Source organism: Nycticebus coucang, chromosome 20 (genome assembly GCF_027406575.1).
Source record: "Nycticebus coucang isolate mNycCou1 chromosome 20, mNycCou1.pri, whole genome shotgun sequence".
Classification (NCBI taxonomy): domain Eukaryota; kingdom Metazoa; phylum Chordata; class Mammalia; order Primates; family Lorisidae; genus Nycticebus; species Nycticebus coucang.
Window position 1 is genome coordinate 17,620,965 of NC_069799.1, and position 27,906 is coordinate 17,648,870.

The 27,906-nt window shown below is 42.3% G+C and overlaps 1 protein-coding gene across 1 annotated transcript in view; it reads right to left on the reverse strand.

The window, feature by feature from the left end:
• The window catches only part of LOC128573030 (zinc finger protein 665-like), a 45,957-nt gene extending 32,249 nt beyond the window's left edge, over positions 1 to 13,708 (reverse strand). The window contains exons 1-2 of the mRNA XM_053573249.1: positions 13,524 to 13,708; positions 2,327 to 2,453 (exon numbers count right to left, since the gene is read on the reverse strand). Of these exons, the coding sequence (XP_053429224.1) occupies positions 2,327 to 2,453; positions 13,524 to 13,526 (130 nt within the window). The 5' untranslated portion in view covers positions 13,527 to 13,708. The remainder of the gene's footprint in view (positions 1 to 2,326; positions 2,454 to 13,523) is intronic.
• Between the last annotated feature and the right edge of the window lie 14,198 nt (positions 13,709 to 27,906).

Here is a 27,906-nt window from a genome sequence, read left to right on the forward strand (position 1 = left end):
AGTAGCTGGGACTACAGGCGCCCGCCACAACGCCCGGCTATTTTTTTGTTGCAGTTTGGCCGGGGCTGGGTTTGAACCCACCACCCTCGGTATATGGGGCCGGCGCCCTGCTCACTGAACCACAGGGGCCGCCCCATCTGCTTGTTCTTAAAGAACAGTGCTGCTTCTATGTTAACAAGTCAGGACAGGTTAGGACAGAATCAATGCCATCCTGGACTCTGCCTCTAATCTCTAGACATGAGGCAAGAGGCTCTAGGCCGTGGTGGATATCTATAGTAGTTCCCTGAGACAACCCATTTCTTTGCATCCTGGGAATTCTTATAATGGGACTGATCATCATACACTTTCTAACTAAATTTATTTGATCCATCTACAGGACATCTAGCTAAAAATGGTCCTACCTTCCCTACCAATCCCTACATCTATTTTCTCCTCACACCTACAACTGCAACCAAAGTCCCCTGAAGAGTCTATAAAAGACCATGGTAATAACAAATCTTTGATTCTTTTCAGCTGGAAGCAGCCAGATGATTAGCAGCCAGAAGATAGCCCCCACCCAATGATTTGGGTCTCTAGAACACAGAGGGAAGAAATGTTAGGTATTAAGTTAGGAAATAGGGCAGCACCTATGGCTCAAGGAGTAGGGCACCGGCCTCATACACAAGAGGTGGCAGGTTCAAACCCGTCCCCAGCCAAAAACTGCAAAAAAAAAAAAAAAAAAGTTAGGAAACAGCTCTCTCAAGGAAGGAGGACAAATGGAGGGCCCCCCAGACCTCCATCTTGGTGCCACCCACCCTAATTTTGTCCCAAGTGTTTGCTCACGCCTGGGGAGGAGGGATCACCCTTCTAATGTATAGTCTGAACTTAGAGTGCCCACTGCAAACAGATATATCAGACTCTAGCCTCGCAACAGGTACAACAGAATCTTCAAGGTAACCTAGCACAGCCTTCAGACTTACCATGTGGTTCACACCACCCCCTATAGGTTCTCAGAGATGCTCATGGGAGGTCTACATGTGTAGTAAGGTTGATGATTCCAAGGTAACCTCAGAACCATTAGGTAGGCTGACCCAGTAGGTATAAAAGAGAACCACAGAACCTCTGATAATTTAACAGCATGAGAAAGAAGACATCTTTCCATGACAACAAAAGAAATAAACCTAGGCTGCTCAAAAATGAGTTTCATTGTGCCAGAGTTTCTAAATCCATTTTTTTTTTTTTTTTTTTGAGACTGAGTCTCACTATGTCATCCTCAGTAGAGTGTGGTGGCATCACAGCTCACAGCAACCTCAAACTGTTGGGCTTAAGCGATTCTCTTGCCTCAGACTCCCAAGTAACTGGGACTACAGGCACCTGCAACAACACCCAGCTATTTTTTGGTTGCAGTTGTCATTGTTGTTTAGCAGGCTTGCTGTATGTGGCTGGCACCCTACGCACTGAGCTAAAACACCCAGTTATTTTTTGGTTGCAGTTGTCGTTGTTGTTTAGCAGGCTTGCTGTATGTGGCTGGCACCCTATGCACTGAGCTACAGGCATTGAGCCTAAATCCACATTTTAAAGTCTGGCTTCCTCCCTGACCTTTGATCTCTGACTTGTGTCATCTGTTTCATTTACTTCCTGCTACTGGTTGGCTATTGTTTCCTCTTTCTTTACATTTGTTTCAAAAAGGCAACCAGGTCCAATTTAAAGATAACAAGTTCTATTTTATTAAAAAAAGACACATGAATTCTGCTTGAGGTTCATCAATTTTCAACTTTGTATTATACTCAGTAGATAAAAAAATGACAGAAGAGTCTAAAAAATTACTTTCCAGATTACCATTTGAAAGCATCTATAGAATATTTTAAATATACTGTTTAGAATTTAAGTACTTAGTATGGTATTCAGTAGAGAAGACAGAATATCATACAAGATTCTAGAAAATTATTTTCCAATTACTATTTTTTGACAGCCTCTGAAGAATATTTAATAAGAACCATTTTAAATGTATGGATTCTGTGCTTCAATTTCAAATATGAATGAATTAAAAATACATAGGAGGAACTGGATTTTAAGATATAGAAAAAAACATCTTGTTATATCACTGAATTTCTAGAATCAGCACTAAACTAGAGGGAAACTTGAAATCACCTCAAGAAAGAAGGTAAATAATTAGGTCAAATATAAGGAATTTTTTTTGTATGTTAACAAACCCCACCCTTTTCACTTGACATCAGGAATCTGAGATTCATTCATACAAAGTATAAGCTTTAAAGACACAGTCAGCAAAGGAAAGAAATAAAATCCTTGAGGTAAATTAGATATTCTGGAGATAAGGTATTCTCACCCACAGAGACCAGGTTTCTGTAGTTCTCTAACATCACATCCCTATACAAATTCCGCTGAGCAGGATCCAAGTATTCCCACTCTTCTGGAGTAAATTCTATGGTGACATCCCTGAACGTCAGCAGTTCCTGAAATATAAATAAACAAATAAATAGCACATTGACCAAGTGGCCATGGTCAGAGTTTTTAGGATCTAGATATTCCCAATCCTTTAGAGAGAATTATATGCCCAAATAACTACATATCGACAATCCCTGAATAAATGAATAATTAAATAAATAGCTGAGTATGTGGCAATAGACAGAATTCTTAATTTGACTCTAGATAAAATGAGGGGGTTAAGGCCAAGTATGGTAGCTCATGTCTATAACGCTAGCTCATGGGTGGCACCTGTGGCTCTGTGAGTAGGGCGCCAACCCCATATAACAAGGGTGGTGGTTCGAACCCGGCCCTGGCCAAACTGCAACAAAAAATAGCCAGGCGTTATAGTGGGTGCCTGTAGTCCCATCTACTTGGGAGGCTGAGGCAATAGAATCACTTGAGCCTGAGAGTTTGAGATTGCTCTGAGCTGTGATGCCATGGTACTTTACCAAATGTGTCAAAGTGAGACGCTGTCTAAAAAAAAAAAAAAAAAAAAAAAGAGAGAGAATCAGTTGTATCTATTCCTCAGATGAAAAATTCATGGTGAATTAGAAGTATATTTCTCACTTTTATGTCTGTGTACACAAATGAACTGGAGATATTATTATAATGCAGATTCTGATTCAGGAGATCTGGGGGAGGCTGAGATTCTTAGTTGCTAACAAACTCACCAGTGATGCCAAAGCATCAGGTCTAAAAGCCACATTTTTTTTCTTTTGCAACAGAGTCTCGCTATGTTCCCCTCGGTAGAGTGCTGTGGTGTCTCAGCTCACAGCAAACTCAAACTCTTGGGCTTAAGCGATTCTCTCACCTTAGTCTCCCAAGTAGCTGAGACTACAGACACCCACCACAATGCCCAGCTATTTGGCTATTTTTTTATTGCAGTTGTCATTGTTGTTTAGCAGGCCCTGGCCAGGTTCGAACCCACCAGCCCAGGTGCATGTGGCCAGCGCCCTAACCACTGAGCGACAGAAGCTGAGCCTAAAAGCCACACTTCTGAACAGCTGACAGGTGTGTAACATTGAGGGAAGAACTCATGGATAACATGGAATTGAGAGTTTATTAAATACACAAATTATAACATAATAGCCTGAATAGAGCAATCCTTTTTGAACATTTGCTGCATACTAGATGCCATTCTAGCAGTTTTTTTATATTGGTGCTTAAAACCACAAAAACAATCTATGAGAAAAATAGTGCTGTTTTATGAGAATATTTTGCCAATTATTCTGTAAAAAATAGAACCTGGGTTTTACAGCAGTTTATCTGACTTAGAATTTATCTCAAGGGGACATACAGGCCAAGATACAAAACCAACCCCAACAAACTGTTCACAGATTTCGTAACTGAAAAGAGTAATGAAAAAAGTTAAGGAGGCAGCAACACAAAATTGATCAAATATTGCTTATATTTTATACGCACAAATACACAGAAATGATAACTCTAAGCACATTAAAAGTGATAGAGCAAAATATTTTAGTGTAAATAAATTTATATAATTATAAACAAACATATTAGGGAAACACGATGCACAAAAATATTAACTAAAATTAAAGACATATATCCAGATAATTCTATTTTTTTCAATATTTGTTTTACATATTCTACTTGCCCTGTTATGTTATGAAATATTGAGATGCTCAAATATATCAGTTATACATTAATACTTATTTCATTCTCTGAACATACAAAAAGTAATAAAGAAACATGTGCTTGTGCCACGAGGAGAGAATGAAAACCAACAAGATTGAGTTTCTTTAATTCAAACAGTTTCAAAAGCATAATGTCTAGTCCACAAATATGAGAGCCTTAATTCTCCAACACAAGATAAGAGGAAATGGAAACTAAAAAGAGGAGTTTTCAGGTGGCTCCCGTAGCTCAATGGGTAAGGCTCTGGCCACATACACAGAGACTGTGGGTTCAAACCTAGTCCAGGCCAGCTAAAACAGCAATGACAACTGCTACAACAAAAAAATAGCTGGTGGGCGGTGCCTGTGGCTCAAGGAGTAAGGCACTGGCCCCATATACCGGAGGTGGTGGGTTCAAACCCGGCCCTGGCCAACAACTGCAAAAGATAAAAAAATAAAATAAAATAAAAAAATGGGTGTTGTTGCAGGCGCCTGTAATCCCAGCTACTTGGGAGGTTGAGGCAAGAGACTCACTTAAGCCCAGGAGTCTGACTCCTCCTCTACAGAGGGCGACACAATGAGATTCTGTCTCAAAAAAATAAAGAAATAAAAGGGGGAGTTTTGGCATTAAATGTGATGGTTTATACACATCACTCCGTATATTATTCCAAGATATTATAATAGCATCATGACAAAGAGAAAAACAATAAAACTTTACAGTGAAGGAATCTTACAGAGAACCCCTTAACCAAGGGAATTAAGTTACCATCAGCTGTAATACGACAAATTAGCATCAGGTGTCAATGAACAAACATGAACCACAATCACCACTGTGATATGAGTGGGAAAAATTAAATCATAATCTGAATGTAATCATAGAAAACAGCATCTGTAGGGGAGAGCACACATGATAGTATGTCAAATTGGCCATATGATATCAACTGGAATCCTGGGCTAAGAACCACTTAGAGAAGTCCTGTCTCCCAATTTTCAAATCATTTGGGATTCTGGGCCCCACTTTGAGTAATGTTGTTCTGCAGTTTGGAAGGGATCAATAAAGTAGTTTCTATGACAAGTCCCTCTTAATGCAGATGATGCTTTACTCTGCCAGACCCACTAGCAGCAGCACTCAGAGACAGCAGGGACAGCACAGAGTCATTCACACCCAACACTTTTTTTTTTTTGAGACAGAGTTATCATTATGGTGCCCTCAGTAAAGTGCCGTGCCATTACAGCTCAGTAACCTCAAACTCTTGGGCTTGAGCGATTCTCTTGTCTTAGCCTCCCAAGTAGCTGGGACTATAGGCGGCTCGCCACAATGACTGGCTATTTCTTTTTTGGTTGCATTTGTCATGGTTGTTCGGCAGGCCAGGGCTGGATTTGAACCCAGTATGTGGCTGGCACCCTAGCCGCTGAGCTACAGGTGCCAAGTCAACACAGCCAACACCCAACACTCTTATCACAGCACAAATACTGTCCTGAAAGGTCACATTCTTTGTTGGCAATTCAAAGTTTACAGAGGGCCAGGTGTGGTAGATCTCTGGGAGGCTGAGACAGATGGATTGCCTGAGCTCAAAGGTTCAAGATCAGCCTGAGCCAGAGCAAGACCCCATCTCTAAAAATAGGCAGGTGCTGTGGTGGGCACCAGTAGTTCCAGCTACTTGGAAGCTTAGAAAAAGAGAATTCCTTGAGCCCAAGAGTCTGAAGTTGCTGTGAGCTGTGACGCCACAGCACTCTACCAGGGGTAACAAGGTGAAACTCTGTCTCCAAAAGAAAAAAAAGAAAAAGTTTACAGATGTAGAGGAACGGAGACCATGCTTACAAAGGACAGTTACTGATTCTTATCACATTAAAAGGAAACAGTGAGAACAGGACAGTCTCCTGGCAAGCCTAGAGATGTTTTTGTGACTTGGGAGCAATCCCCCAAGTAACTCAGTGTTCCGGAATGAGATAAGATTGGTCACTCACCAGTAAGCAGGTGTTAAACATTGATGCTTAGTAGTTCTTCATGAGGGTTGTGGAGAAAGAACAGGTGGAGAAAGAACATGAGGAGAGCATGTGGCAATCCTTACACAAGCAGCCCTCAGATGTAATTACCTTAACTCTCCACACCTGTTGTGTATAACCTTAATAAATAGCCATTGGGGAGGGGGCTGGGGCTACCCTGCAATAAAGGTTAGCCCACCTCACGCAAATGTGTACTTCTAATCTGTGTCACACCTGTTTCCTTCCTGCTGCGACCGAGACCAATGCCATAGGAGTCGCAACATACAGAGGTCTGGAGAAGGCAGCAATGTCTGAGTGAGTCTATACATGTAAAACAACATGTGCAGTGTGCTGGTGCAGTGTGTACTGAGCAGATACCAGGTGCTCACAAATATGTGACTGAGCCCTGTGCTGGGACCGTTACAGTGGGAGTTAACAATACCCTCGGAGTCAGGTACTAAATGTCCCCAAATTCCAAGCAGAATTCAGATTAAATAAACACCTGGTCTTTATGTTTCTCTTCTGTGTAAACAGAGCAATGAAAAAATCCCTCTGAATGCCACTCCACTCTATATGTAATATATACGTAATAGGGAATCAGTGGTTTCACATTTCACATATATATGCATGTAATAGGGAAACCACTGTAATATATATATTGTACATACTTACCTACACAGACAGTAGCCACACAGGAAAGAGTGGAGTGGCGTTCAGAGGGATTTTTTCATTGCTCTGTTTATTCTTACCTTTTTATGACCTGTAGAGCAGCTACTATATATGTGAGAGTAAAAACCAGCTTGCTGGGTGAGATGTCTCCAGAAACACAGGTCTTAGTGAGAAAAAAATAAGATCCCAAAATATAAAGTCTTGTGTTTTTATTCACTTGCTTTAAAACCTGGTTAACACTAGCTTTGGAAAGATAGCAGGAGCACCCATGCAAAAGTATAATTTCTTCTAGCCAGTTCTGTGGGTGAAGATTTCAGGATGGGGACAGACTTGGAGCAGGGTCACAAAAGAATGGATTTGGACAGGGCTGGGTCAGGGAGTAGACCCTGAGGTTCTCATCTCCACATGGCTTATCTTTACTTCTAGCTTTCCTAAGCCTACCCAAGAGAAATTTTACTCACAGGCTCAGCGCCTGTGGCTCAAGTGGCTAAGGTACCAACCACATACACCTGAGCTGGCAGGTTCAAATCCAGCCTGGGCCCTCCAAACAACAATGATCGCTGCAACCAAAAAAAAAAAAAAAAAAAAAAAAATAGCCGGGTGTTGTGGCAGACACCTGTAGTCCCAGCTACTTGGGAGGCAGAGGCAGGAGAATCGCTTGAGCCCAGGAGTTAGTTGGAGGTTGCTGTGAGCTGTGATGCCACAGCGCTCTACCCAGGCGATAGCTTGAGGCTCTGTCTCAAAAAAAAAAAAAAAAGGAAGTTTTATTCACAGAATTTGATTTAATTTCTAAACCCTACATTTATTTTAACAAATATTTTAACCAAACAGTTTTAATTAATTTTAATTAAAATATTTTAATATTTTAACCAAACACAGTTTTCTAAAAAAATTATATCATAAGCTTAATATTTCTTTTTCTTTTTTTTTTTTTTTTTGAGACAGAGTCTCAAGCTACTGTCACCCTAGGTAGACTGCCGTGGAGTCACAGCTCACAGCAACCTCAAACTCTTGTGCTTAAGCAATTCTCTTGCCTCAGCCTCCCAAGTAGCTGGGACTATGGGCCCCCAACCCACCTATTTTTTTTTGTTGCAGCTGTCATTGTTGTTTTAGGTGGCCCAGGCCAGGTTCGAACTGGTCAGCTTCAGTGTACATGGCTGGCACCTTACCCACTGAGCTATAGGTGCTGCCAATATTTATTTCTTTACTTATTATTTTTTTTTTATCAAGACAGAGTCTCACTTTGTCACCCTCTGTAGAGTTCTGAGACATCACAGCTCACAGCAACCTCAAACTCTTGGGCTCAAGCAATTCTCGTGCCTCAGCTTCCCTAGTAGCTAGGACTACACGTGCCTGCCACAATGCCTGGCTATTTTGTTTTTTTTTCTTTTGTTTAGCAGGCTCAGGCCAGGTTTGAACCAACCAGCCCCCATGCACGTGGCAGGTATCCTAACTACTGAGCTACAGGTGCCCCCCCTTAATATTTATTTTGAACAAGGTAAAAACAATAGAAATAATAACCTAATGACAACACTACTGTTCATATATTGTCCTTCAGTGGTGATATCAGTACTCACAAAAACAGGAGGGACATAGTGCAAATGAAGCCCGACTCCCCTGTATGCCTCCCTTCTTGGTATAGAACACAAGATGCTAAGTGCAACCATTTATACATTTTTTTAGATTGAAAGTTTTTGGTCATTAAAGGCCATAACTACTTCATCTGCTCTTCTTATGGCCAGATAAAATGAAGGCAATTGATTTATCTATCAGTTTGCATCTCCAGTCCTCCCCCTTCTTCTTCACCTAAGTACCAAACAACTGGAGCAGCTCTCAGCTGAGCCTCCTTCTGTGAGAGAAGAAACAAACGATGGACCACTCATTTTTCCCTTCTCTAAGATGGATTCAGGATTAAATCTTGTCATTACTCTGAGCCCAGTCTCCACAGGACACTGTCAAAATCTTCCATGACATGGTAAGAGACCCTATTAACACCAGGCGAATGCCCCCATGGTGATCCAGGCAGGAGCCACTCAAGCTGACTGTGTGGGTCAGAGAGAATAAACCTGCCCTGGTGAAGGATCCTACCCTAAATCCACTGTGAGCTATTAGCTCTCCATGATCAGCTAACTCTGGGGTAAGAGCAAGGACAAAATTACCCAGTACCAGTGCACAGGTTGGCGGTTGTTGTGGTCACAACAATGAATATTTTGAGGCCTTGTCCTCTGGTGTCTGAGGTGCTTATTTACAGTTACACTTTCTGCCACCAGATTCTGTTTACACCTGGAATCCCACACACAACTACAGCAGCTCACCAAACAAGATCTGGCAAACCTTAAGGTACCCACTCCAAATTTGAGACTGAAGGCATCTATTTTGGCCAGCATGGTGGCTCACAGCTATAATCCTAGCACTCTGGAAGGCCAAGGCAGATGGATTGCTTGAGCTGAAAAGTTCAAGACCAGCCTGAGCAAGTGTGGCGGGTGCCTGTTCTAGCTACTCTGGAAGGTGAGGCAAGAGGATTGCTTGAGTCCAAAAGGTTGTTGTGAGTTATGATGCCATGGCGCTCTTATCAGGGTAACAAATGAGACTCTGTCTCAAATAAGTTATCTATGATCAATGTTAATTTCTCTTAATGAAGAAAAGGTCTCCCCAAGGTTTTGTGTAGTCTCAGTTCAAAACCCAGCCCTGTCCGTGAATTCCAGTTTGGAGCAACATCTTATATGCAGTTTCTAGCTCTGGCTCTGTACTCTTGAATGTACCAGAGAGGGAAGAGAAGCTGGAAAAGAGATTCCCTCTAACACATCCTTAAGAACCCCAGACCTAAATTTAAATTTTGCAGCTCTAGATTTAGGTCTTAGAAAGGCGGGGACATTGTAGGTGCCTTCTGCAGATCCATGAACATTTGTGTAAGAGAAGAAGGGGGAATTGAGATTCTAAAACATACTCAATGCACGTCAAGCCTGTCGAATTCTGGGACTCCATGGACTCTGACTCAGTTTCAAGTTCTGAAGATGCCAAGTGCATTGAAACAAAGCAGGAATGACTGGTGCCCTCTGAATTTATTTTTTAGATAAACCTGCTCTACCTGTAAAAATGAGCCTGTAGATCCCAATAAGGCAGAGAGATGATTCCACTCACAGCTTCTGGGGCATGTACAAGGTGCTGCACAACTGTGGGTTGTGACTGGAAACCCTAGAAAAAGATGCTTCTACAGTGAAACTTATGGGGCATTTTATATGTTTATTTCATGTCTAGAAACCCTGGAGACCATTTCAGAAATATAATAAGTAAAAGAATAATCTCCACCCCAGAAAAATCTATCCACTATGCTAAAACAGAAAGAAAACTAGTTTATAACATAATTAACCTAGAATATGATGTGCATCACAGGCAATATGGCAAGAGACTGCTATAATTAAGTCTTAAGTAGAAGACTTGACAGCACCATTTTTCATATATAGCACATCTTAAGTTCAATTGGAAAAGACTACCTCTGTTTGGGATGTAGTCAAAAGAAATTTGAATTGGCTATAGTCAAAGAAAAAACATACTTCCCTTGTCCTCATGATAACATGAAGATTTGCAACTTGGAGCTTAGGGCTTGGCGCCTGTAGCTCGTGGCTAGGATGCCAGCCACATGCACTGGAGCTGTCTGGTTCGAATCTAGCCCAGGCCTGAGAAACAACAATGACAACTACAACCAAAAAATAGCCAGGCACTGTGGCAGGTGCCTGTAGTCCCAGCTACTTGGGACACTGAGACAAGAAAATTGCTTAAGCCCAAGAGTTTGAGGTCAAGAGTTTGAGTTTGCCATGAGCTGTGATGCCACAGCACTCTACCCAGGGCAACATAGTGAGACTATACAAAAAAAAAAAAAAAAAAAGTTGGAACTTGGTGCCTGCTCAGGATGAGCTCCTACTTCTGAACAAAAACTACTGTATAAGACTTTATTCTCCTGGCTATTTAATTTTAAGAGTAATAGTTACCAGGTCCTAGAGAAAGATTTTCTTTATTTAAAAAGAATGGTAAAATAATTTGCATACACCTTAAAGAGTTTCAACTTCAGTATAAACGTTTTCTAAGTTAAATAATAAAGAAAAAAAAAGAGGGAGGGGCCAAAATCTCTTCTCTCATTTTTCAGAAATCTCAGATTTCTAATCTGTATTTGCTCTTACCTCAGCCAGCTCTAGGGCCATGGTCTTGTTTATGAATATCTGAATTCAATAAGTTCAAGGGGGTGGCCTTAGAACAGTGAGTGGACAAAACAGAGCATTTTCAGAAAAAAAAATATGCAGAAAAGAAAATGTGTTAATGTGTTATCAAGGTCCCACGGATGTGGGGCAGTGCAGTATAAACATGCAAAAATAACCCTGAAACTACCTATGTCCTAAAATAAGTGAATTGAGGAAGTAAACTGGGTGACCCACAGACTCAGACAGCAGATGTGTACCACAGCATGAGGCAGAGAAACCATAAAAACATTTCTGCATAATACGAATAGTACATCAAAAGTAACATTAAGTTGCTGAAAACTGAAGGGGCAAAACTGAAAGAAACACTGCTTTATGTTAAATACATGGTTAAGATGGAAAACACAACAAAAGGAATGGGGCATATGGTCACTTCTAGGGAGACAGCAACCTTGTCCAGTGGATGAGGAGTGAATGGGGGATTTTACTATTTTTTTAAACTCAGCATAGCTGGACCTGGTGGCTCACCCCTGTAATCCTCGCACTCTGAGAGGTTGAGGAGGGGTGGATCGCTTGAGCTCACAAGTTCAAGACCAGCCAAAGCAAAAGTGAGACCTGCTGTCTGTACTAAAAATGAAAAACATGAGGCACGAGGACTGCTTGAGCCCAAGAGTTTGAGCTATGACACCACATTACTCTACCAAGGGCGACAAAGCGAGACTCTGTCTCAAAAAATAAAATAAAATAGAGTTCATGTGGTCTTTGCTTTAGGAAATTCACTTTTAAATTGGAAATGTTATAATACATTATCACTGAGTCGGGGCGGCGCCTGTGGCTCAAGGAGTAGGGCGCCGGTCCCATATGCCGGAGGTGGCGGGTTCAAACTCAGCCCCAGCCAAAAAAAAAAAAACCACACATTATCACTGAGTTGTGCTGATTTTTTTTTTTATTTTATTTTATTGTTTGTTTTCTTTTTTTTGAGACAGAGCCTCAAGTTGTTGCCCTGGGTACAGTGCCCTGGCATCACAGCTCACAGCAACCTCCAACTCGTAGATTTAAGTGATTCTCTTGCCTCAGCCTCCCAAGTAGATGGGACTACAGGCACGGTCACAATGCCCCGCTAATTTTTTTTTTTTTGTTGTAGTTGTCATTGTTGTTTGGCAGGCCCGGGCTGAATTTGAACCCGCCAGCTCTGGTGTATGTGGCTGGTGCTTTAGCCGCTTGAGCTACAGGTGCCAGCCCCTGATTATTATTTAAAATAAGGGTTGTTGTGGCCTTTACAGTGAACCATTATGTATAAAACTGATAGTTTGGAAACAGAAAAACAGAGCAGTCTTGGAAAGGTTACTCTAGCTGTTCTCCAGAATCACTGGCCTTCTGACAAGTTTGATGGACCTATTCCCATATCTGCATAGTGGCTGACCGTGACAGGCAACGGGACACTCTTTGTCCGGTAATAAACCCCCATACACAAACCATGGGTGGGTGCATTCTGACTGTTTGCTCTAATAAACTCTTTAAAGTTTTTCGGCAGCGCCTGTGGCTCAGTGGGTAGGACACCAGCCCCATATACCAAGGGTGGCGGTTCGAACCCAGCCCGGCGAAACTGCAACAAAATAGCCAGGCGTTATGGCAGGTGCCTGTAGTCCCACCACTCGGGAGGATGAGGCAAGAGAATCGCCTAAGCCCAGGAATTGGAGGTTGCTGTGAGCTGTGACACCATAGCACTGTACCGAAGGCAATAAAGTGAGACTCTGTCTCTAAAATAAATAAATAAATGAAGTTTTAACAGTGCCTTAGTTTTTCTTTTTGAGACAGAGTCTCACTTTGTCACCCTCGGTCACTTTTAACTTTTAACAGGCAAAAGGCTAGACGAGGGACACTGATACAAGATCTCCCCCTCCCCAGTCCCCCCATTCTTTAGGCCAGGTAAGCTCAGAAATCAGACCCCCCATCTCTAGGAACAAACAGCCTACCCTTTCCAGGCCACACCCTCTGGGCTCTAGCAAGATCAAGAACAAACTGAAAACTTTTGGGTGGTTCCACCTTGAGTAAGGAACACACACTGTAATTCACTCAATGAAGCAAAAACTGCAAAGACCTAATACTGTACAAACTCCTAGACAAAGGACCACTGTGGGAAACTTCTAACTTAAGTCTTTCTTTCCCTTTGCCAGAAGCTCTGGTGCTTTTTACTCCTTCTGTATTCCTTTCTGTCTAATAAAATCCTATCTTGCAATTGATCTATGGTCTGTGGGTTCATTCTTCGATTTCCCAAGACCTGCTGAAGGAAGAAATTCCGGCAGCAGGACTACCAGCCACTTAGGATTCTTCCCTGGTGATGCTTTCCTTCTTACCGCCCAATCTGGGGAGACGGGGGGAGGGGGGGCTGCGGATGCCGAGGGTCCTGACTGCAATTTTAACACTACCCTGTAGCCAAAATGGTCCAAACGCTGACCTGCATCATCCAGCAGGGACTTGGGTTCACAGACTCTGGAGATGATTGGGGGAGGCCTATAACCCACCGCAGCTAATTCTAGTTGGTTCCTACTCTCCAGTACAACCAGCCCCACACACTCACCATTTCACAGCTTCTACGTTGTCCTAGCTTCCTCCTTTCAGATTTTTCAGTACTTGCAGGTCACAAGGATACAGAGGATGTGGCAGCACATTCAGAATTTCCACAGTGAAGGAGAACAAGAAACGAACACGATTCAACCTTGGCGGGCTGACTCAAGAGACAAAAACCTTGCTGGATTGTGGTAGCCGCCTCTTCCTCTTCCTCTGAGAGCCTGATTGCACAGATCCCACGCCAGCGCTCCTGGTTGGATAAGGCTCCAAATCCTTCCCCTTAATCTCTTGAGTGACGGGTGATAGGATCTTACTCTCCGTGGTGGTCAGGGTTTCCTCTCCTTAAAGGGACCTGGCACTGCCTGGAGGACATTTGTGTTTAACCTTGTATGTATTGTTATATCCATTAGAAGTACTAGGGCGTCGGCCCTAAAGAGTGGCGGGTTCGAACCCGGCCCCGGCCAAACTGAACCGAAAAAAATAGCTGGGCAGACGCTTGTATTCCTTGCTACTCGGGGAGGCTGAGGCAACAACAACAAACAAATGGCGTATGTATGATGTTCAAAATTGGAAACTATAATAATAAATATTTTTAAATTTAAGATTTGAGGCTGGGAAGGGTGGCTCATGCCTCTAATCCTACCATTTTTGGAGTTCAGGGACAAAAGATCTCATGAGGCCGGGACTTTGAGACCAGCCTAGGCAACATCAGGAGAGACCACCTTTACAAAAATAAAAACAAAATAGGTAGGCATGGGGCCGCGCCTGTGGTTCAAGGAGTGGGGCGCCGGCCCGGCCACAACTGCAAAAAAATAAATAATAATAATAATAAATAATATAATAGCTAGGCATGGTGGTGCCTGTCTGTCCTCTCAGCTACTCAGTAAGCTGAGGTAGAAGGAGCCTAGGGGTTAGAAGCTAGAATAAGCTATAATTATGTCATTTTACTCCAGCCTGGGCAATAGAGCAAACATCCGTATCTAAAAATAAATAAATGGGGCGGCACCTGTGGCTCAGTGAGTAGGACTTCGGCCCCATATACTGAGGGTGGCGGGTTCGAACGCGGCCTGGCCAAACTGCAAGAACAATAACAAAAAATAGCCGGGCATAGTGGCGGGCGTCTGTAGTCCCAGCTACTGGCAAAGGAGGCTGAGGCGAGAGAATCACCTAAGCCCAAGAGCTAGAGGTTTCTGTGAGCTGTGATGCCACCGCACTCTACCTACATCGACAAAGTGAGACTCTGTCTCTGAAAAAGAAAATAATAATAAATATTTTAGATAATATAACCTTCATTGTTTTTTAAGGAGGTAGCCTGGGTTTTAAAAATGGTATAATTCTGACTCAGTGCCTATAGCTCAGCACCTAGAGCACCACCCACATACACTGGAGTTGGTGGGTTCAAATCCAGCGTGGGCCTGCCAAACAACAATGTCAACTACAACCAAAAAATAGCTGTGCGTTGTGGCAGGTGCCTGTAGTCCCAGCTACTTGGGAGGCTGAGGCAAGAGAATCGCTTAACCTCAAGAGTTTGAGATTGCTGTGAAGCCATGGCACTCAACCGAGGGCGACATAGTGAGATTCTGTCTCAAAAAAAAAAAAAAAAAAAATCTGACAAAGGTGACTGAAGTTGGTTTTCCCAGTAAAAGCAAAAAGATGAACATTTTGGAAGCATCTTGATTGGTAGTACTTGTGATGAGTTTTATTACATAAATATTTCCAGTTTTGTGGAAATGTGTGCATGTCTATCATAATGCTTAAATAAATAAAATAAAATGTTTTCACGGGCGGTGCCTGTGGCTCAAGGAGTAGGGCACCAGTCCCATATGCCAGAGGTGGTGGGTTCAAACCCAGCCCTGACCAAAAATCACAAAAAAGAAATAAATAAATAAAAATAAAATGTTTTCACAAAAGTGTGTAACATACTACTCATCATACCTTTTCCAACAAAAAATTTCTTCCTGCACATTGTAATAACAGATAACTGGAATTTTTTTTCACCAGATCTGGGTGTGGCAATTGCAGTTAAATGTGTGACAGACAATTTGGCATTAGAATTGGGAAGCGAACACTCTAATGTCCCTCCAAGTGTGGACAGCGAAGTTTCCAAAAATCTTTGTGTGAGATTGTCTCTGTGGGTGGCACTGAGAAATGTCATTCTTACCTTGATGACATCATAAAACTTTCCTAACAGTCTGTGAGTTAGAGCAGTATGTCTTCTAGAAGTTAAAGTAGAAGAAACCCTGGGATATGCCAGGCCTACACCCAGGTGCTGAGTCCTGCCCGTTGCAGGGCTAGCCAAGCCTTCACCTGCCACTTCTCCTGGCTCCACATCCCTACTTACCCAGCTCAGCCCCAAGGTCTCTTCTTGGTGCAGGCCAGAGGAGGAGGAGAAGAAGCTGGTGTTGTGCCCACCTGTGTTCAATTTGGAGACTCAAAGCCTGGAAGGTTGGAATAATTAGTGGGGGTCCCTAATTCCTGGAGGTTGTGGATGCACTTACCAGACTTCAGGTGTCTCTCAAAAACCTAGATATCACACCCAACCTTCCCTGTCCTAGTCACAGAAATCACATGGCTTATGTGTATGTCTTATCCTTTTGGAGTTATGTAAACAAACTGTTGAGGTTCCTTCTTGGACCCCCACAATTTTTTTTTTTTTGACAGAGTCTCAAGCTCTTCCCCTAAGTAGAGTGCTGTGGCATCATAGCTTGGCAACCTCCAACTCTTGGTCTCAAGCAATCCTCTTGCCTCAGTTTCTCTACTTTTAGTAGAGATGAGGTTTTGCTTTTGATTAAGCTGGTCTTGAACTCATGAGCTCAAGTGCTTCACTTGCCTCAGCCTCCCAGAGTGCTAGAATTACAGTCATAAGCCACTGTGCCCGGCCAGCCCCACTAATTTTTGTTCAGTGTATGATTTCTGGATGATAGATAAGCATCCACCAAGCAGTGCGTGAAGTGTGTGTCTACCGGTAGACCCTTTTTGCACACTGTACTGTGCTCCTACCTGGGGCTCTGTCTCTTCCACCCTTGGACCTGAGGAGAGATAATGATAGGGAGTAGAATATTCCCTTATTTTTAACAACTAAAAAGTGTGGTTCGGGCCAGTTACATCTTTGAGGTTAGGTAGAGTCAGAGCCCTCAGAGCTGCACTTCAATGTGGCAGCAACTGACCACATGCTGTTCTGAATAAAGAGCTGTGCTCTACAGTTAATACATAGGATGGATTTTTTTTTTTTTTTCGAAACACAGCCTCAAGCTGTCGCCCTGGGTAGAGTGCTGTGGCATCACAGCTCACAGCAACCTCCAACTCCTGGGCTTAAGTGATTCTCTTGCCTCAGCCTCCCAAGTACCTGAGACTACAGGTGCCTGCCACAATGCCTGGCTATTTTTTGGTTGTAGTTGTCATTGTTTAGCAGGCCTCGGCTGGATTCCAACCTGCCAGCTTTGGTGTGTGTGGCTGGTGTTTTAGCTGCTTGAGCTACAGGTGCTGAGCCCATGAATGAATTTTAAAGATACATAACCAGATCATGCTAAATCTTATAGACAATAGAAAAAGAAGAAATACCTCAAAATCATTCTTCTTGATATAGGTACACTTGATATTAAAGTTGGAGAAAATATACTATTATAAAGGAGAAATTACAAACATATGTCACTTATAAATGAGGATACAATATCCTAAACAACATATTAACAGGTTGAGTTAAGAATTAATGTTTAAGTAATATACTTTGATCAAAATTAAAACCAATTTATGTGAAAATTAGTCACTGTTTTCTTGTTCTTCTTTTTTCTTCTCCGCTCCCTCAGTCCTTCCCTCCTTCTCTGTCTGCTGTCCCCTTCCCCCATGCCCCACCACGTCATTGATTGTCATTAATTGTCTTCAAATCAAAATTGAGTACATACGATTTATACTTCTTTTTTGAAGTTATTTTTTACTTTTATTTATAAATATTAGTTGTCTATTTTTTGATACTTAAAAAAAAATAAGTTAACTGATGCTTTGACTCCATACTGAATCTCAGAGTCAAAGCATTCTATAATAGACATACTCTTACTTGACAATGTGAATGTTACTTTCTTTGCATTATTATTATTATTGATCAACATTTTGATGAAGCAATTGTCTGATTCCTTTTCTGAAGGTATTTATGTTCCTTCATTCTTTACAAGGTTTTTGTTTCTAATCCTTATCTTAAACATTGTTATTGTTATTAAATTTTAAGTCTTCTTAATTTTGTGAAGGCAAAAAAATAAAATAAAAATGGAAACCTAATTAACACATGTATATGTAAAAATAAAAATTAAAAAAAAGATACATAACCAAAGTAATTTATAACTATGTTTTTATTCATCAGTTATAAAAACAATAATATTTGGGCTGGCTCGGAGTCCATAGCACAGTGGTTACGGTGCCAGCCACATACACCGAGAGTGGTGGGTTCGAACCCGCCGTGGGCCAGCTAAACAACGGTGACAACTGCAACAAAAATTAGTCAGGTGTTGTGGAGGGTGCCTGTAGTCTCAGCTGCTTGGGAGGCTGAGGCAAGAGAATCACTTGAGCCCAAGAGTTTGAGGTTGCTGTGAGCTATGACACTATGGCACTCTACCGAGGCCCAAGGGTGACATAGTGAGACTCTGTCTCAACAACAACAACAACAAAAGAAAACAATAATATTTTGGGATATATTAGGTTAAATAAACAATGACAATTTAACCTATTTCATTATCTTTCTTTGATGTGGCTACTAGAAAATTTCAAATGACACACATGGCTCTCATTTTATTTCTATTGGACAGGCTGACTTAGCAGACTGCCTCCCATTTGAAAGCTCAGGCTGCTTCCTACTATCTTTTTTTTTTTTTTTTTGCAGTTTCTGGCCAGGGCTGGATTTGAACCCACCACCTCCAGCATATAGGGCCGGCACCCTATTCCTTTGAGCCACAGGCACGGCCCTCAGGCTGCTTCCTTAAAAGACCGGAGTTCAGGCAAATTTAAAAACATCTTAAACTTTATAATAATTGTTGCTTTTCACAAGATGGTGCCAAAGCCAAGGAAGGAAGCTCCTGCCCCTCCCAAAGCCAAAGCAAAGGCATTGAAGGCCAAGAAGGCAGTGCTAAAAGGCAACCACAGCCACGCAAAAAAGGATATTCATACATCACCCACATTTTGGCAACTGAAGGCATTGTGGCTCCTTTGGAGGCAGCCCACATAGTCCAGGAAGTGTTTCACCTGGAAAAACAAGCTTGACCACTGTGTCACCATCAAGTTCTCCTTGACCACTGAGTCCACCATGCAGAAGAGAGAAGCCCAGGCAAGGTGGGTTATGCCTGTAATCCCAGCAACTGGGAGGCTTAGGAGGGTGGATTGCCTGAGCTCATGGATAGGAGACCAGCCTGAGCCACAGTGAGACCCCCATACAGGTGCTATAGCAAGCACCTGTAGTCCCAGGTACTTGGGAGGCTGAAGCAAGAGAATCGCTTGAGCCCAAGAGTATGAGGTTGCTGTGAGCTATGACCCCCATAGCACTCTACTGAGGGTGACAAAGTGAAACTCTGCCTAAAAAAAAAAAAAGAAGAAGACAACACACTTGTGTTCATTGTGGATGTCAAACCCAACAAACACCCAATTAAACAGGCTGTGAAGAAGCGCTATGACATTGATGTGGCCAAGGTCAACACCCGGATCAGACCTGATGGAAAGAAGAAGGCACATGTTCTCCTGACTGCTGATTATGATGCTTTGGATGTTGCCCACCAAATTGGCATCATAACACCAAGTCCCCCTGGTTAATTCTAAATACAGGGTGGACATAATATTTGTGCAATTGAAATAGTAAAACTTTTAAATTTAAATTGAAATAGTGAAGTTTTAAATTTAGTTGACTATTGTAAATTGCACACGAACTTTATGTACACCCTGTATATAGCTTTTCACCATTAAAAAAAAATATATATATATAATTGTTAAGATGTTGTTTCCATGTGTGGAAAACATGTATTTACTTTGTGTGTATATATAAACACATATGTATGTATATATAATTGAAATTAATAAAAGAATGTGGTTTACGTTTAGGGCTAAATGCAAATATTCCTCAGGCAGAGCTGCATGGCAGAGAAGGCACAAAGCCCTGTGTAAAAAGAGCTACAGAGTTTGTTAGGAAAAATCCATGTTGTAGCTCAGCCCTTCCACCAAGATTTGTACCACATACTCCTATGTAGTGCCTGTTAGTTGGGAGCTTAAATACCACCTCCTGCATGAAGCCTGCAATGCCAACTCTCTCGCTGAAGACTAGGGGTAATTTTACCCTTCTCTGCACTGCCATAGTCAGTCTTTGCTTTAACTCCCAATGGCGTTCATCTGTCTATAAGGTTACTGAGTTCTTTATGTGCATGTTTTTACCTAGACATCATGATATATATTGAAAATGCCTTCAAAGTAGAGTCTGACTCCTATTTTAATAATATGTGCCCCAGCCTAGCACAGACTCAACATTCGGTAAATAGAGTTTCATTCTTTTTTTTTTTGCAGTTTTTGGCTGGGGCTGGGCTTGAACCCGTTATCCCCGATATAGGGGGCTGGCGCGCTACTCCTTGAGCCACAGGCGCCGCCCTGAATTTCATTCCTTAATTGGAAATTTGCTACACAGTTACTGTATGGCAAGTACGGTGGTCCCTGCCCTTAATTAAAAAAAAAAAGTGCTGTTAGCTTCTGGCCTTTTTCAGCCTCTTGTCTTGCGACCTTCCTGTCACTCAAGGTCAGAGAGGTGGGGCTTGAGGCCCTATCCAATCAGGGATGCTCCAACATGAACTGTCCAATCAGATCCACAGCCAGAAAGAACAAGGCAGCTTCCATCTCCCAGAGATTCCAGGTGTCTCTGCTGCAACCCTTGTCATCCCGTGACCTGCAGGTACTGGGCGATCTGTAGGGAGGACACCAGGACATCCTGGGAGCTGGGAAATGGTGAGTATAGGAGACTGGATGTCCTTAGAGGGGGAGGATTGTGGTTGGACCCAGAAGTGGCTGTGGCGGGACGGGCAATTTCACTTCAGCTTTAGAGTCTTACGACCGAATTTGCCACTGGCACCTCTTAGCTTGCTGACCCCTCTTGGTAAAAGGTGGAGTGGGACAGAGTTGGGACCCTGTTGCTCTAACCTTCCTGGACATGTTACTTGGACCACGGTCCAGAACTCTCTTTGAGCAGCTATATGGCTGCAGCACCTGGCGTCCATCCCCCGTGGTGACAATGGAAGGGTCCTCAGGAAAGAATCCCAGCTGAGTGAGTGGGGTTTGTTCATGGGAGGGTCTGTATTCCGTGGGATCCCCAATCCCGCCATTCTTTTTTTTTTTTTTTGAGACAGAGTCTCAAGCTGTCACCCTGGGTAGAGTACTCTAGCGTCACAGCTCACAGCAATCTCAAACTTTTGGGTTGAAGCGATTCTCCTGCCTCAGCCTCCCAAGCAGCCGGGACTGCTGGCGCCCGCTACAATGCCCCGCCATTTTTGTTTGTTTCAGTTGTCATTGCTGTTTGGAGGGCCAGGGCTGGATTCCCACCCTCCAGCTCCGGTGCACGTGGCTAGCGCCCTTGCCGCTTGAGCCACAGGTGCCGAGCCCCCTCCATTCTTTTGTTAATAGGGCGGCACCTGTGGCTCAAAGGGGTAGGGCGCCGGTCCCATATGCCGGAGTTGGTGGTTCAAACCCAGCCCCGGCCAAAACAAACAAATAAACAAACAAACAAAAACAAAAAAATAAACTTAGTGGGCGGCACCTGTGGCTCAGTGAGGAGGGCGCCCGCCTCATATATAGAGGGTGGCAGGTTCGAACCTGGCCCCGGCCAAACTGCAACAACAACAAAAAATAATAATAATAAATACAATACAATACAATACAATACAATACAATAATAGTTAGTGCGGGCGCGGTGGTTCATTCTGTTGCGTATTTTATAGTTAAACACGGAGATAGGGAATTGATGCATAAAAAGGCTTTATCATCCGAAAGGCTAATAATTACAGAGAACAGCAAGAGTAATTTTTTAAATGTTTTGTTTAGGTAAAACATTTTAATAGTTTACATAGGGAATAATTTCAAAAGTATGCTAAAAATACATTCTATTTGTGTGATTAACAACTTGTAGGCGGCTTGGCGCTTGTAGCTCTAGCGGCTAAAGCGCCAGCCACATACACTGGAACTGGCAGGTTGGAATCCAGCTGGGCCCACCAAAAAACAACAATGACAATTACAACCAAAAAATAGCTGGGCATTGTGGCAGGCGCCTGTAGTCCCAGCTACCTGGGAGGCTGAGGCAAGAGAATCGCTTAAGCCCAATAGTTGGAGGTTACTCTGAGCTGTGATGCCCCAGCGCTCTACTCAGGGCGACAGCTTGAGACTCTCTCTCAAAAAAAAAAAAAAAGGCACGTTAAATACATGTAACAATTAAAAAGCTAATCAAAAATCGTTGGTCTACAGTGCCCTATTACTTCTTTGGGGTTTTCTTAAAGATTATTATCTTTATTCCCTATTTCTGGTTTGGCTTGTTTGACTGATTTACTGTTCCTATGTTTTAAAGTTCATTCTCAGTTCACAGATAGCTAAGGAAGGTTGTGTCTACTGCATTCTGAAGTTTTATTTATTTTATTTTTGTATCTATGAAATTGATTTAAGATTGATATAATTGTGGGCTGGGTGAGGTGGCTCATCCCTGTAATCCTAGCACTCTGGGAGGCCGAGGTGGGTGGATCATCTGAGTTTATGGGCTGCAGCCCAGCCTGAGCCAGAGCAAGACTTCATCTCTAAAAATAGCCGGGAGTTGTGGCGGGTGCCGGTGGTCCCAGCTTCTTGGGAGGCTGAGTCAAGAGAAACACTTAAACCCAGAAGTTTCAGGTTGCTGTGAGGTGTGACACCACCGCACTTTATGGAGGGTGACAAATTGCGACTCTGTCAAAATAAAAAAGGATATAATTGTTATGTTTAGTTAAATTGACATGCGGGCTGTGCTGGTTAATTTTGTCTTTTGAAATTTGTGAACCACTGGCTGGGCTCCTGTACCTCATCTGCTAGGGTGTCAGCCACATGAGCCCAGGAGTTGGAGGTTGCTGTGAGCTGTGACGTCATGGCCCTCTGTCTCTACAAAAAAAAAAAAAAAAAGTTGGGCGGCGCCTGTGGCTCAGTGAGTAGGGCGCCGGCCCCATATACCGAGGGTGGTGGGTTCAAACCCAGCCTCGGCTCAAACTGCAACAAAAAAATAGCCGGGCGTTGTGATGGGCGCCTGTAGTCCCAGCTACTCGGGAGGCTGAGGCAAGAGAATCGTGTAAGCCCAAGAGCTGGAGGTTGCTGTGAGCCGTGTGATGCCACGGCACTCTACCAAGGGCGGTAAAGTGAGACTCTGTCTCTACAAAAAAAAAAAAAAAGTCATGAGAGAGAAGCATTGTTATTCCTGTTGAGCTTGCTGGAAATTTAGAAATGGAATCTCACCCTGTATCTTCTGAATAAAAACCTGCATTTTATCAAGATCTCCAGTTCTTTCTTGTACACCTTACAACTTTAGAGGTACCAATTATCTCACCATGACATTTTCATATAAAAAACATACACAGCTTATACGTATAATGTAAATAAGGCACAAAAATACACATGCTGGTATTTGGTGGCCTTTTATTCCTACTGGATCAACAAAAAATGTATAATATGTACCCTGGTTTTGTGGATGTTATGCCATCCCCTTCAGTGTTAGACAACACATGAGGGAATATATTACTTCTAAATTTATTAGGTAATTGCACGCACTCATATAAGTCAGCATTTACTCATTTAACTAAGTGAAATTCAATCTCCCCTTTGCTTCTTGGTAAATATGTTTGTTTTTCAGGGAGTATTGACATTCAAGAATGTGTCTATAGAATTCTCTATGGATGAGTGGGCCTGCCTGGACCCTGCTCAGCAGCATTTGTATCAGGATGTCATGTTAGAGAACTATAGAAACCTGGTCTTCCTGGGAGAGGATAACTTAAATACACAATTCCTGGTCTACACTAAGTGATTCATAGTCTTTCTTTGTAGAAGGTTTTTATTCAGTTTATTCATTGACTGTGTGAGTATCAAGTTCTTGTTTCTAAGGAAAACTTTAGGATACCTTGGTATAGAAAAGATAATATTGGAGTTGTTTTATTTTGGCATTAATCTTACCCCTTTTTAAGCTTATTTATATTGTTCACTAGATTTATATTGTTCACTAGATTAATAGTAATTTCAGAAATTTAGTGGCATAGCTTAGGCAATTCTCTTGCCTCATCCTCCCGAGTAGCTGGGACTACAGGCGCCTGCCACAACGACTGGCTATTTTTTGTTGCAGTTTGGCCGGGGCCGGGTTTGAACCGGCCACCCTTGGTATATTGGGCGCCCTACTCACGAGGCACAGGTGCTGCCCACTCTTACCTTTAAGTCTGATTTCTAGTACCAAATTTTATTTCAGTATTCTTGGGTGGTGGAGTTAAGAATCCTCCAAGTTTAAACACTTTTTAAGGATTCTAAAGTTTCTTCAAGGAACCTCTATTTGGGGAGTATTATTTCAGGATCTTCTAAAATGTTTCTTTCTCTACTTTAAGCAAGGCACTAGATTGCCAGGTGAAGAATCCAAATTTCTTTTTTCTAATAAAACAGGTCTTGCTGTCTCGAAGCCAGACCTCATCACCTGTCTGGAGCAAAACAAAGAACCCTAGAAGGTGAAGATACATGAGACACTAGTCAAGCACTCAGGTGGGTTGGAGTGAATAAAGCACATAACACTGGTCAGAGGTCCAAAGTTCTAGGAGGAATCCACACAATACAATGTGATTAGGGGATGGCACCTGTAGCTCAGTGGGTAGTTGCACCGGCCACATACTCTGAGGCTGGTGAGTTTGAACCTGGCTGGGCCAGCTAAAACAACAATGACAACTGCAACGACACACAAAAGGCCGGGCATTGTAGCCGGCATCTGTAGTTCCAGCTACTTGGGAAGCTGAGGCAAGAGAATTGCTTAAGCCCGAGGTTTGAGGTTGCTGTGAGCTGTGACGCCACAGCACTCTACCCAGGGTGACCGCTTGAGACTCTGTCTCAAAAAAAAAAGAAGATTCTCTTCTTGTGTGTGACTTTCTTTTTTTTCTTTTTTTTGCAGTTTTTGGCTGGGGCCGGGTTTGAACCCGCCTCCTCCAGTATATGGGGCTGGCACCCTATTCCTTTGAGCCACAGGCGCCGCCCGGTGTGTGACTTTCAAATTCTTGATTTTCATCATCTTCTTTTTTTTTTTTTTTCCTTTTTATTAAATCATAGCTGTGTACATTGATATGATCATGGGGCATCATTCACTAGCTTTACAGACCATTTACCAAGTTTCTTTTTTTAATTTTTTTTTTTTTTTTTATTTTTGGTAGAGACGGAGTCTCACTGTACCGCCCTCGGTAGAGTGCCGTGGCGTCACACGGCTCACAGCAACCTGCAACTCCTGGGCTTAGGCGATTCTCCTGCCTCAGCCTCCCGAGCAGCTGGGACTACAGGCGCCCGCCACAACGCCAGGCTATTTTTCTGTTGCAGTTTGGCTGGGGCTGGGTTTGAACCCGCCACCCTCGGCATATGGGGCCAGCGCCCTGCTCACTGAGCCACAGGCGCCTCCCACCAAGTTTCACATATATCCTTGTAAGATGCACCGCTGGTGTAATCCCACCAATTCCCTTCCCTCTACCCACCTCCCCCCTCCCCTCCTTTTCCCCCTTCCCCCTATTCTTAGGTTGTAACTGGATTATAGCTTTCATGTGAAAACCCTAAATTAGTTTCATAGAAGGGCTGAGTACATTGGGTACTTTTTCTTCCATTCTTGAGATACTTTACTAAGAAGAATATGTTCCAGCTCCATCCATGTAAACATGAAAGAGGTAAAGTCTCCATCTTTCTTTAAGGCTGCATAATATTCCATGGTGTACATGTACCACAATTTATTAATCCATTCACGGATCGATGGGCACTTGGGCTTCTTCCATGACTTAGCAATTATGAATTGAGCTGCAATAAACATTCTGGTACAAATATCTTTGTTATGATGTGCTTTTTGGTCTTCTGGGTATATGCCCAGTAGAGGGATTACAGGATTGAATGGCAGATCTATTTTTAGATCTCTAAGTGTTCTCCATATCTCTTTGCAAAAGGAATGTATTAATTTGCATTCCCACCAGCAGTGCAAAAGTGTTCCCTTTTCTCCACATCCACGCCAACATCTCTGGTCTTGGGATTTTGTGATATAGTCTAGCCTCACTGGAGTTAGACGGTATCTCAAAGTAGTTTTGATTTGCATTTCTCTGATGATTAAAGATGATGAGCATTTTTTCATATGTCTGAAGGCCGTGCCCCTGTCTTCTTCAGAGAAGTTTCTCTTCAAATCCCTTGCACAGCCTGTGATGGGATCCCTTGTTCTATTCTTGCTAATGCGTTTGAGTTCTCTGTGGATTCTGGTTATTAAACCTTTGTCAGAGACATAACCTGCAAATATCTTCTCCCATTCTGAGGGCTGTTTGCTTGCTTTACTTACTGTGTTCTTGGCTGTGCAGAAGCTTTTTAGTTTGATCAAGTCCCAGTAGTGTATTTTTGAACCTGCTTCAGTGCCCAGGGGGTCCTCCTCATAAAATACTCGCCCATCCCGATTTCTTCAAGGGTTTTCCCTGCACTCTCTTCCAGTATTTTTATAGTTGCATGTCTTAAGTTCAAATCTTTGATCCAGTGAGAGTCAATGGTGAAAGGTGTGGGTCCAGTTTCAGTCTTCTACAGTTTGCCAGCCAGTTCACCCAGCACGATTTGTTAAATAGGGAATCTTTTCCCCACTGAATGTTTTTAATTGGCTTGTCAAAGATTAAATAATGGTAAGTAGCTGGATTCATCTCTTGGTTCTCTATTCTGTTCCAGACATCTACTTCTCTGTTTTTGTGCCAATACGATACTGTTTTGATCACTATTGATTTGTAGTATAGTCTGAGGTCTGTTAGCATAATTCCTCCTGCTTTGTTTTTATTTCTGAGTAATGTCTTGGCTGTTCGAGGTTTTTTCTGATTCCATATAAAACGAAGTATTGTTTTTTCAAGATCTTTAAAATATGACAGTGGAGCTTTAATAGGGATTGTATTGAAATTATACATCGCTTTGGGTAGCACAGACATTATAACTATGTTGATTCTTCCCAGCCATGAGCATGGTATGTTTTTCCATTTGTTAATATTTTCAGCTATTTCTTTTCTTAGAGTTTCATAGTTCTCTTTATAGAGATCTTTCACGTCCTTTGTTAGATAAATTCCCAAATATTTCATCTTCTTTGGCTGTGAATGGGATAGAGTCCTTAACTGTTTTTTCAACTTGACTGTTGTTGGTATATATAAAGGCTACCGATTTATGAATGCTGATTTTGTAACCTGAGACGCTGCTGTATTCCTTGATCACTTCTAAAAGTTTTGTAGTAGAGTCCCTAGTGTTTTCCAGATATACTATCATATCATCTGCGAAGAGTGAAAGTTTGATCTCTTCTGACCCTATGTGGATACCCTTGATCTCCTTTTCTTCCCTAATTGCAGTGGCTAAAACTTCCATCACAATGTTAAAAAGCAATGGAGACAAGGGGCTGCCTTGTCTGGTTCCTGATCTGACTGGAAATGATTCCAATTTAACTCCATTCAATATGATATTGGCTGTGGGTTTGCTGTAGATGGCCTCTATCAGTTTAGAAATGTCCCTTCTATACCGATTTTCTTAAGTGTTCTGATCATTAAGGAATGCTGGATATTATCAAAAGCTTTTTCTGCATCGATTGAGAGAATCATATAGTCTTTGTTTTTTAATTTGTTTATGTGCTGGATTACATTTATAGATTTATGCATATTGAACCAGCCTTGAGATCCTGGGATAAAACTGACTTGGTCATGATGTATAATTTGTTTGAGGTTTTGCTGGATTCTGTTTGTTAGGATCTTGTTGAATATTTTTGCATCTATATTCATTAGTGATATCGGTCTATAATTTTCTTTTCTTGTTGGGTCTTTTCCTGGTTTGGGGATCAGGGTTATGTTTGCTTCATAGAATGTGTTCGGTAGTCTTCCTTCTTTTTCTGACTTTTGGAACAGGTTGAGTAATATAGGTACTAATTCCTCTTTAAAGGTTTGGTAGAATTCTGACATGAAACCATCTGGTCCCAGGCTTTTTTTTTAGGGAGGTTTTGTATGGTTGATGCTATTTCCGAACTTGATATGGGCTTGTTCAACATTTCCACTTGATTCTGGCTAAGTCTTGGCAGGTGACGTGCTTCCAAGTATTGGTCAATTTCCTTCATATTTTCATATTTCTGAGAATAAAGTTTCTTGTAATATTCATTAAGGATTTTT